The following is a 12,825-nucleotide window of genomic DNA, read 5'->3' as shown; positions in this document are numbered from 1 at the left end:
GGAAAAGTTGAACCGGGTTATGATTATATTATATATAAATATCAATTCGAGCATAATAGAACAGATAACTTTCAATACCGGCACAATCATTTTAAAATATCATCATGCCTGCATATTTGCTGAACGAACGACGACATTCAAAATTCACAGTTCTTCAATTATGCAACATCGTAATTTTACTGTATCGAAGTATTATTGCGATAATAAGAAAAATATTCAAACTCGTTTTCCCTATTCAAAGATTTTTGAGTTATGTTATGTTATCGCAGCGGGTAAACTTGTCTTTATTAAAATGCTATTAGACGCTATCGAGTTTCTTTCCCGATAAAATATTGCTTAAACATTTCTTCTAATCGTTGATTTTTATATTTATGATCAAGATAATGAAGAACAAATTTTAATCCTCCTTATGTTGTCACATTTTATACCCTCGGTGTATAATCGCTTGGAAAGAAGCTTAAGTTATGGTCGACAGATATTTTTGGTGATTACGGTATTGATATGCATAATCCCAATCTTCTCGAAATTTGCAAATATTCGGATACCCCAATTTAAGTTTGCGTGTTTTTTTTTTTTTTTTTTTTTTTAGATACAGAGATGGGTCTGTGCGACTACGAAATCCAAACATCGAGCTCATGGATCAGGATATACTCTACCATCTTGCTCTGGGCAGCGAGTCCCACGATCTCGTTGAAATGTTCGGAGATGTTAAGGTAAATCTTTCGAATAACGATAAAAATTCTCTTTTATTTTTGAAGAAAGAACTCTTCTATATGTAATAGAATTTCTCTTGCGAAAAGAATTTCTTCTGTGTTTCAGTAGAATAGAATTCTTCTTTCTTCCTTTCTTTTTTATGCATGGTAGAATTCTTTCTTTTTATGTATAGTAGAATTCATGCAAACTCCATTTATTGGAACGGAATTTTAGTTAGCATACTATCAACTGAATTGTTTCTTTCTTTATTCTATTCATTAGCCACTTTCTAGTCATGTCAAAAATGAAAATTTCTTGAAACTTAATTATTAGATACCAGATTGTGATACCGGATGTTTTTAGAATGTATTACTAAAGTGGTTAATTTTTAATTTTTCCTATATAGTACATTTTGGAGATTTTTTCGTAAAATGTTTAAACAAAAACTCGTGTACTCCGTTGTACTATAAAGTTTCTCTATTTTTTTTTTACTTCAGTCATCATTATACTTCTCTGACGAAACGTTTCACGCTTGAATCCAGTGTTAAAGATTCATTTCACAGGAAACACATAATGATGATAATGAAGGATGCATTTTATCCTATATTTATATTCAATAATATTAGTTATGATAATAATATAGATATTTAATAATCTTAGTAATAATAGTATAATATTTAATATATATATATAATAATAATAATATTAGTAATAATAGTAATGTGGATATTTAATAATCTTAGTAATAATAATATAATATTTAATAGATATATAATAATATTAATAATAATAGTAATAATGTGAAAATTTAATAATCTTAGTAATAATAATATAGATATTTAATATATATATATAATAATATTAGTAATAATAGTAATAAAGTGAAAATTTAATAATCTTAGTAATAATAATATAGATATTTAATAATAATATAATATTTGATAGATATATAATAATATTAGTAATGACAATATAGGTAATAGTATAATCCAAAAATACAGTGGCAATTAAAAATATGTAGAGTATGTAAAGTAGCGTATCTTTTATAACATTCAGTAGACGAAACGAATTTCTATATTTTATTTCGATTCTTCAGCCGCGCTCGCGAAAACATAGAAAATGCACAAACATCCGCAGTCGGTGATGATTTACGTATCTCGAGTCTCGGGAACTTTAATGTCACTGCACCTTTAAACTTCTGACGTGGTTGAAACGATGCCAAAACATCGGTACTTTCTAAAACATATTGAACTTACTCTAAAAATACATTGAGAACTGTTTCCCTACGAAAAGTCAGGTTTAATACGTCAGCGGCGACGCGATCTCGCGATTGTTCGATAACTGAAAATCCGACGAACGTTCAGAAAAAAATGATTGCAGGTAACTTAGCTCGTATTCGTAGAAAGTATAATAATACGAAGAGACTCTGGACACGGCAAACTTTCTGATAACATGACTGTGTTTGACCTCTCGACTGAGTTTCATTCCCTCAGAACCGTCGAATCGTGAAATGTTGGATTTTTATATAAAAAGGTGTGTTTATGTTGGAGGTTCCTGACGCAAGAGTGAGTCCAAACTTTTGAAAACCTGTCGAAAAGATATAAAGTAGCGAGGCATTTGAATTCATGCAGGAAAAAATTCATACGAATTTGCAGGGTGCATGTTGTAAAAAGAAAAACTTATTTAGAAAAGAATAAAATTAAAAATTTAAAATTTAGAGACACAGAATATAATAAGTTTTTCAAAAATATCAAACAAAGAATTAGCAATGGAACAAACCAACGCTCGAATGTTGAATGAACACAAATCCGACATTTCATGCGACCTACAAAATAACATATTTAAAATTACAATTCTAAAATTGAAATATAAATACAAAATTAAGATATAATTTAAAAATTAAAATTTTATTATTATTTAAAATATAATTTAAAAATTATATTTCTCAAAATCAAACTCAAGTGAATACGTGACGTATAAATCGTAATATCCTTAAAAAGCTTCCTTTTCGTTCTTTAAACAACTATGTTTCAAGTTTGCACGCCGCAAAACAGCTGTTCGAATATCTTTGATTAATTGACGCAATTAATCTCGCGAGTCAGTGCGAGATCCAGCTTGGATAATTCTAATAAATATTTATGTTTGGATATCGTGCGAGCAATGTGGTAATCGCTATCGATCAAAGTTTCTGAGATGATGTATGACATAATCTCTGACAGCCACTTAACGTAGAATTCTATTGATAACGATGAATTGACGCATGCTAGTAGAAGTACTATACTTTCCAAGTGTAATTTCAGTATTAATGTTAGAAACAATGTGTGTGTGTGTAATGCTATCTCTATTATTTGCTTAGAAATTTTAGATTCTATGGATTGTTCATTTATTTTGAATTCTCTTATTCGCAATAAGATTTATAAACTAATTGAATAAGAGTAAATTAAAAAAATAAATAAATACTCGAAATGGAACATTTTATTCTGGTCTTGATTAGAGAGTTAATTAAAAAATATATTTTCTTCGTTTAAGTACTTTAGTATGTAAGTTACTTTATGTTGTATTTTTAGTATGTTAAGTACTATACTTAAATATACTCGTCGATGCAGGAAAGAAAAGTAAAAAAAAAGTAAAAGATAAATACGAAAAATAAATAAACATAAAAAATAAAAAAATAATAAAGGTAAATATAAAAAAAAGTAAACAGTAATAAAAATAAAAAATAATTTACATCCAGGTATATTTGTCAATACAACAATTTCTGTCAGAATTTATTTCGCTCGAAATGATGAACATTCAGAATCTTATCTTTTTGACGATTGTTGTTTGCTTGGAAAATTACTTTACATTTTTCACTCAGACTTTCAATACTTGAACGTATTCGCGGATATAAAAAGTAAACATGTTTGTCAAAACAAATAATTCCTTTCTTCAGTGGTTAGTTTGAAAGATGTACAAACTTTAATTGTGTACGAAGGATAAGGGAAACCCAAGTATTTAAATTGCTGAAAGTTTTTACATTTCTTCTCAGAGATAAAAGTTCTGTAGATTGTACGAAACACTTTGACATTCATAAATAGCAAGTGCTTCCTCCAGTGCAGTCCAGAGGACAGTTTAGTTGTCTATTGTTTCTACCGTATCATTCAGAAGTTATTCGTTATCCGTCTTAACGCTTCGTAACTACGTAAATCTATTGACTCCTATTTCGTGATTGCTATTACGGCCAATAAACAATTACATCATACATCCTTGCACTTTGTATGTTTGACGTAATATTTTAACAAACGGTCGTAGGCGAGTGAATTTTTCGTTTAGAGTCATATTGCCACATGGGATACATTACATGATATAATTAGAAGTATAATTTACAACGTGTAACGTATAGTAATATATTTTATTAAATAAATAGAAAATAGATATCGAAGATTATTTGAGTTATATTTCATATTTGGCTTATGTAGTATGAAGCTATAAAATATAGATAGATAAAATAAAATCAAATACAATAATACAATTTACGACAGAGAAAAATAATAAGTATAATAAGTTTCTTATTAAATAAGAAATGCAATAAATACAAAATAGAGATTGTAACGGTGCACAAAAAATAATTAAATTATAGAAATATTGTAACGATAGAATTAAATGACGTAGAATCATTTATGATTCTATTATATAATATCGTAGAATGATTCTATTTATATTTTCTATTTTAATATAATTTTATATAATTATATTAAAATTATATATAATTTTATATAATTTATATTAAAATTGTACATAATTTAATATAATTTTATATTTTAATATATTAATAATATATTTAATATAATTATTTAATATATATATTTTAATATATTATAATATATTAAAATTGTATATAATTTAATATAATTTTATATTTTAATATATTTTATATTATATTTTGTATATGGCAAGTCGTTTGCGAATTTTTCATTTTGATTCAGTTAACATTCGTCGTTCATCCTTTGATTTCACGATTGCATTATAGAAACTTCTGATTGAAATGACGACGAGGTCTCGACGAACGATTATCCCGTCGGGGAGAGATTTGCAATCCGATTTATCTCGACTTCTCGACGAGATAAGCAGCTCGTAGTTTCTAATTGAAATCACGTTCGAGCATCTGATATCTGCAACAGTTGGATTTGATATCCGCAACAGTATTTGTGTACCGTTAAATACGTTAAATATTCATAGTCCACACGGACGAACGATCTCTTTGCCGCGGTTTTTGTTTCTTCTTTATGATTATCAACGATGTTCGCGTTTACAAAAACGTATCCGCGGGAAATGTATCAATGGAGAGGTGGTTCGCCATTAAAAGAAATGCACAGCGTTTCATGACCTAAATAGAACAATGGCCGAAACTTGTGTGCGCGTTCCTCCGTTACACGGGGGTGGTAATCCTCAAGGTATTATCTTGTACGTGGCAACTGTCGCGGGCTCTCTCGAATTGTGTGTTCCATTTAAGAAAAGAGCAAAATCCCGCTGTTGCAGATTACAAACACAGCGACGGAGAGACGCGGTTTCGCCACTTTCAGTCAAGCTGGAGTGAACAACATTAATAAAGAGAACGTGCAGCTAATAAAGGAGGCAGAATACAGGGAAGAAAGTCGATGTGACTTGTCTTTCTTTCATTTATCGATGCGGCATTTTGTTCTATACAGTAAAGTGCAACTGTATGTGTGTACCTGATAGAAATATATACGTGAGCGTAATTGACACAATTGATCAAACGTTCTAAAAAATTTTAACGCGTTGAAAAAAAAATCGGATTACAAGTTCCTGTTCTGTAATTTTCGATGTTCTGGAAAAACATTGTGTCGTTGATTCGTGGTAGTTTGAGATCTGTGGTCGAATAAATGTACACTGTTAATTAAATTTACTGTCAATTAAATGATTAATTAATTTATTTGTTAATAATAAAATTATTTATTATTTATTATTTTAACAATAATATTAATAATATTAATAATTTATTAATTTTTTTAACAATAATATTAATAATATTAATAATTTATTTATTCATTATTTTAACAATATTTATTAATAATAAATTTATTTATTATTTATTTTAACAGTATTTTTTAATAATTTATTTATTTATTAATAATAAATTTATCTATTATTTATTATTTTAACAATAATATTATTAATAATAAATTTATTTATTATTTTAACAATATTTATTAATAATTTATTTATTAATAATAATAATTAAATTATTAAGTAATTTACTTATTAAACTGATCAATTGTGCGAGTTACGGGCCCGCGTCAAAAATTCAGTTATTTCTGATAAATTGTAACATCGTTGCCATTTGTTGCTAAATTTGTTGCTAAAGTTTATAGTAGTAAAGAAAAATTAGCTCCTGACACTTGCAAAGTTGTTGACTACCTGATGGTCGATATTTTAAATTATTATAGCTTTGTAGAAAAGAATCATACAAATATTCAGATATCACTCTCGTGAAGCATTCACTCTACTCTGAGAATCCTGAGTTCGTTTTTTTTTTTTTTTCGTGCAACGGGTGTCTCTAAATCAAAGAAATCTCTAAAAACATTTTTTGTCACCGTTTTGAAGATTGAAATCATCCCTTTATACTCTCGGAAAACTTACTGTATGATTTTTTTTTTGAATGAACTTTGAATATTAGAAATTAGATGACAGAACGTTATCTTGAATCTTTGCACTTGACCTTAATATTCAACAAAGTTCTTATAGAGGGAAGGCTTCGATCTTTAAAATAATAATGGATCTAGTCACGAGAAACCTTTCCATCTTTCCACGTGACGTAAAAACGTGTCTAAAAGGAACGAATTCAGAACTGTTTTAAGACCAAGCTTTTTTATATGATCTTTCTTTAAGAAATCCTTCAAAAAGTGAAAAGTTCAAATGGTTTGTTATATGATTTCTCTTTGCAAAGTTTATATCGGTTAAAAAATTGGACGGTTTAAATTGTCAACAATTTTTGATAATTAAAATCTATTATTTTTTATATTTAAAATCTTAAAATTATTTCTGTTTATAAAACTTGTCAAAAGTGTTTGATTATTATTAAAATACCTCTTGGAGTTTATGGCAACAGAAAGTTATCTGAAAAGGATCTATGGCAGATAATAAAAATACTCAAACACTTTTTTTTCATAAACATTTTTTTTTTTTACTGCTAAAACTTTTTTTTACTGCTTTTTTTACTACGTACGATTCATTCAGTTCATTGATTCCCTCTACCCTGTTCAGATTAGTGAAGTTCAATCGTTCAGAATTTCTGCTAATCTGGTATTAACCTTATAATTATACACTTCGTTCCAATAAAATAGAGTAAATGGAATTCTGTTACTGAGAGAGAGTCGAAGCTGTGGATGGAGCTTTGTTTAAAATAAACTGAAACAAATGGGATTATGTAAAATAACTGTGTAACTGTGTTTGCAGTTCGTGTGCATGGGAGGAACGCCAAAGCGTATGGAACAGTTTGCTCACTTTATAATGAAGGAAATTGGCCACAAGCTTCCTGCTGGGACGACGCTCCTCGACATTAGCCAGTATTCGTATCGATACTCTATGTACAAAGTTGGGCCGGTTCTTTCTATTAGCGTGAGTATACTCATTTAGTGTCACATTTACAAAATTTAGCAAGCTGCGTGTAAACACACTCATTGAAGCACAAGGTGAAAGAAATTTTTCCTCGCCAATTCTGTTTCTTGAATTGAGCAAAATATCTGAAACTATATATATAACCATGTGACTGAATTAAAACTTTATCATATGTTTGACGTTAGAACTACCAATGTGATCAAACTGATCGATTCATCATTTTCGTTAGAAATTCTATAGCTGGAAAACACTGTATTTTTAGAAATTTATTTATAAATTATTATTATTTTAGAAGTTTATTATTTTTAGAATAATAGATTAATTTTTAGAAATTTATTATTATTTTAGGAATTTATTATTATTTTTAGATCAATAAATTAATTTTTAGAAATTTATTATTATTTTTAGATTAATAGATTAATTTTTAGGAATTTATTATTATTTTTTAGAATAATAGATTAATTTTTAGAAATTTATTATTATTTTTAGAAATTTAAATGATTTTTTGTAAAATGTATAAATGAAAGTTTGTATCCTTCACAGTGTATTACAAAGTCTTTCTATTTCTTTTCTCTTTCATTGTTCATATCTCTGATGGAAATTTTATGCTATTATTTGTAATTTATATTATATAAATTAACAATATGTATTATATTACTGATAAACGTGCAACTAAAACAACTCGAAATATGCAATGAACTATTTTAGTTTTCCATTTTGTTATTTTTTATTTTTATTTCATTCTAAATTTTTGAAGCTTGTTTAAGAATCTGATTGATTTAAACATATGTATGTCGTCGTGCTTAAGATTGATATCGCGTATATTTACACGTATTTGTGTAGTCTGAATTTAATTAAACTGAAATACTTTATCCTTGAGAAAGAAAGAGAGAAAGAGAGAGAGAAAGAGAGAGGATCGAACAGGACGTAGCTGAAATTGAAAAGCTTATTGGAATCGAATGAAATATGCCTTCGCCATATTTGTCCACGGTTAACTCGGATTCAATTTAGTCGGGTATTATAGTTCCACGATTGGCTAGAGCATGTGCACAATCAGATTATGCAATAATGAGAGAAGTTCAAAGAGAGTGTTCAAGAGTGTCCCCCATGGAACTCTAAATGTTTGATCTTTCAAATTGATTCACCCAATTGATGGAGTAAATAGTATAAAAAGTTATTGATTTATAATTATTATATATTTATAATATAATATTATATATATTGTTAATATTATATATTTATAATTATTCGCATCGATCTTGTGTACACTAACAAAAATTCTTAGAAAGATTGAGGCACGAAAGTGCAAAAATTGTATTTGTAATATTAATGAAAGAATTCTTTGAAAAAAAAAGATATTTATTTCAGAATCGAAACATTTAAATGATACTTCGTGAGAAATTTTTGTAAGATATTTTAATTATATATATATATATATATATATGAATTATATAAATTATATAAATAATACTTATTTATATAATAAGTATTATTTATACTTAATATACTTAATATACTTATAATTATTTATAAGTATATTAAGTATATTAATATATTAATATACTAATAGTATACACTATATATTAATACTATACTATTATAATACTGTTATTTACTATTATAATACTGTTATTATAATGCTATAATAATAGTATATAATATTATTATAATACTATAATAATAGTATATAATATTAGTATAATACTATATACTATTTTAATATATATTAATACTATACTATATTATTTAATATATACTATATACTATATATTGATACTATACTAATACTTAATATATTAATATACTAATAATTATTTATACTTAATATACTTATATAATACCTATTTATATAATAAGTATGTTAAGTATATTATTATTATATTATTATATAATAATACTTATTATATAAATAATAATATACTTAACTCACTGTCTTCTCTTATGAACATTATCATTTTCAAGAAAAGTTCCATCAAGGAACGACTGGTCGAAAATTTCAAATTTCAAATTAAATAAATTATCAGTGTGTTTTACAAATAATTATGGTAGCGAATAACATCGATCAGCAAACGAGGTCTACTCGAGCATAAGCTCGAAGATTCCAACGGGAAGGGAAAGCTCTTCGAGTCGAGTATTCTACGCGATAATCATCACGCTTCTTTTCTTCCACATGGTTTTCTCTATGCACCAGTTACTTGGTTCGCCGAGCAAACTATTTTTCCATCGACGCTTTGTGCAAATCATCCGTGTGACGCGATAATACGTCGATTGACGCGGAGAAACGGAAAAAATAAATTGCGTAGCCGTGGCGAGTTCATTTTCGCAAAGAAGAAGCTCAGGCCAGAGGCCTCAAGAATTTTTCAGCAAATTCGGAAGACAATTTAAAAGGAGAATCTACAGAATACACGCGTGTTAGAAATATTTTTGCAGACGAAATATTTTTACGAGTTTCTCGGATAAACAAGCTCGCTCGCCGAAGATGTTAAAACGTGATTCGTTTTAATAATTTTATGTGTGCAACTTTCGTGAAACTTCGTCAAATTGTCAACAACTTTTAGAAGACTTACGTTCTTTTTAATCTAAGTTGACTTGACTTCCACGAAACGTCAACTCACATTTTTGAACTTGACAAATTATTTTCGATTTCGGTCTTACGAACTTGTCATACCTATTATATTTTATTTTAAATTATTTTATATTTTATATTATATTTTATATTATTTTATATTTTATATTATATTTTATATTATATTTTATATTATATTTTATATTATATTTTATATTATATTTTAAATTAATACCTATTTATACCTATTAATACCTATTAATATCTATTTTAAGTTAATACCTATTATATTTTAAAAGATTTACATTTCTGAATCTAACGAATTGCTCTCACATAATGATCCTTCTGTTTAATAGCAAAGCGCCATTAGAAATTAGAAAATCAGCTATTACGTTTTTCTTCTGTGATTATTACATTAGTTGACTATATCTTTTCTCATATTTTCACTGACCGTATGACCATAGGATTGTTTCAATCCTAAATGCTCTGACGATCTCAATCCCCAAAAAAACGATTTAAAATCATCGTCCAGAAATAAAATGATCGGCTTTGCGATTCTCGTTTTATTTTAATTGGCTGAACATTTGAATATTTCAATGTTTTTTACTGAGAAAACCTTATTTTTTACTGAAAAACTATTATATTTAATATAATTATATAAGCTATTATATTTAATATAATAATATAATTGTATAATTATATAAGCTATTATATTTTACCGAAATTTTTACATATTCCATTTCTACAGACATTGCTACAACAAGAGGGTTGAAATACACGATCATGATGTTAATGTGAAAATTCTCTGTTCAGCACGGAATGGGCATACCGTCGGTGGGAATTTTGCTTCACGAGGTGATCAAGCTGATGTACCATGCGAAGGTGAGGGATCCGGTATTCTTCAGGATTGGTACGTGTGGTGGTATCGGCCTCGAAGGCGGTACCGTGGTAATTTCTGAGGAAGCGGTCGACGGAATGCTGAAATCCTACTTGGAACTGGTAAGCTAATATCAGAATATTATTTCGATTATTTTGACTGCAAAAAGAGATTGCGACACGTTGAAAAATGTTGAAAAATACTTCGAAACATTCGAGCGCTGAATTAATTGCATGCACGTGCACAGTGGAAGTGACGTCAAAAGAGGAGCCAAATATAAACTGTCGCAAAATTGAAAGGATCAAAGAATACTTCCTTCCTTTTTCTGAAAATGAACGATTCCGCGATGATATAACTGTAAAAATACACATTTGAAAATTTTAGGGGAAGCCTAATCTCGAACGAACGAAATATTTTTTTTGAACATCTCATTAACACCAGGACAACCTTTGATTGTTAATATTTTATTAACACTTTGGAACAATCTTTATGAAAGATCACACGAATCTCTAAAAATACACTGTTTTATATCTGCAAAGCTTCTGACAAAAGTTATAAATTTAAATTCATAAAATTTAAATTTCAAAATAACTTTAGTAAAAATATTAATAATAAAAATAAATTTAAATTTCAAATAACAACAACAACAACAACAAAAAACGAAAAACAATAATAATAATAAAAACAAAAACAGTAATAATAATAATAATAATAATAATAAAAACAAAAACAATAATAATAATAATAAAAACTTCACTCTTTTTGCCAAAAATCAATTAATTCTCTTCTTTACAACTCTTTTTTGGAATTTTCCAAAGAAATTTCCAACGACTTTAACACGATGGAATTATTATGTTCTAGCCTGTGCTTGGCAAACTGGTGAGAAGGCCAGCGAAACTAGACCGGCAATTGGCTCGCGACATAAAGGCCCTGGCGCATCGCGACGATCCCTACGACACCATAATCGGCAAAACGATGTGTACTTATGACTTCTACGAGGGCCAAGGCCGCATGGACGGCGCGTTCTGCGAGTTCACGGAAAACGACAAGATGGAATACTTGAACAAGCTGCACAAAGCTGGCGTGGTGAACATAGAAATGGAAAGTCTTTCGTTCGCGGCTCTCACGCATCATGCGGGCATCAAGTCCGCTGTCGTCTGTGTAACGTTGATAGATCGTTTCAAGGGAGATCAGGTACGTTTCTCATCAATCTTACACACTTTATAAATTACTTACGCGCTCATACCAGCTATACAGAGTTTCCCGATCATTTTCTTTGTCGTTCGATGTTATTATTTATTCGTCGAATGTTCCCGCAAGACTGTGTTATCTATGTACTTTGGCAAGCATCTCGAGTATGTGGTATGAAAAGTGGAAGTAGTGCTTCGTTATTTTTACGTGGAACAGTATTCTCCTTTCATACATTCAATGGACAGTGACGGTAGTGCAGAGGCAGTGCAAAAATATAAAAAGCTGTTTTTGAAGATGTAATAACGTACCTTTTTATTAACAAAATATTTAATATAATAATATTGATGTAATATAACATATTATATTATTTGATACATATTAATATCATATAATATTATATAATTTATATTAATATTATATTATATTTATATATATATATATAATATTAATATAATATAATATAATATAATATATATCTTATAATAATATTATATTATCATATTATTTTATAATAATTTTATAATATTATATAATTTATATTAATGTTATATTTATATATATAATATTAATATAATATATATCCTATAATAATATTATATTATCATATTATTTTATAATAATTTTATAATATTATATAATTTATATTAATATTATATTATATATATAATATTAATATAATATAATATAATATATATCTTATAATAATATTATATAATATTAATTAATTATTAATAACATTAATCTATAATTATACATAAATATTATATAATATTAATTAATTATTAATAATATTAATCTATAATTATAATTTATAATTATAGAAATATCTATAATTAAGAAAAGATACTAATAGAACAGATTGTTTGCTTATTTCCGACAC

General features: G+C 27.4%; 1 protein-coding gene across 2 annotated transcripts in view; it reads left to right on the top strand.

The window, feature by feature from the left end:
* LOC122536009 (uridine phosphorylase 1) overlaps window positions 1-12,825 on the top strand; it is a 37,735-nt gene that overhangs the window by 21,991 nt on the left and 2,919 nt on the right. For both annotated transcript variants that reach the window (XM_043668022.1, XM_043668030.1), the window contains 4 exons: window positions 590-713; window positions 7,150-7,311; window positions 10,691-10,876; window positions 11,616-11,948. In XM_043668022.1, coding sequence (XP_043523957.1) covers window positions 590-713; window positions 7,150-7,311; window positions 10,691-10,876; window positions 11,616-11,948 — 805 coding nt within the window. The remainder of the gene's footprint in view (window positions 1-589; window positions 714-7,149; window positions 7,312-10,690; window positions 10,877-11,615; window positions 11,949-12,825) is intronic.

This window comes from Frieseomelitta varia, unplaced genomic scaffold (genome assembly GCF_011392965.1).
Source record: "Frieseomelitta varia isolate USP_RPSP 00005682 unplaced genomic scaffold, Fvar_1.2 scaffold_154, whole genome shotgun sequence".
NCBI classification, from domain to species: Eukaryota; Metazoa; Arthropoda; class Insecta; order Hymenoptera; family Apidae; genus Frieseomelitta; species Frieseomelitta varia.
The sequence above is the reverse complement of the archived record's forward strand: the minus strand, read 5'-3'. Positions and strand labels throughout refer to the sequence as shown.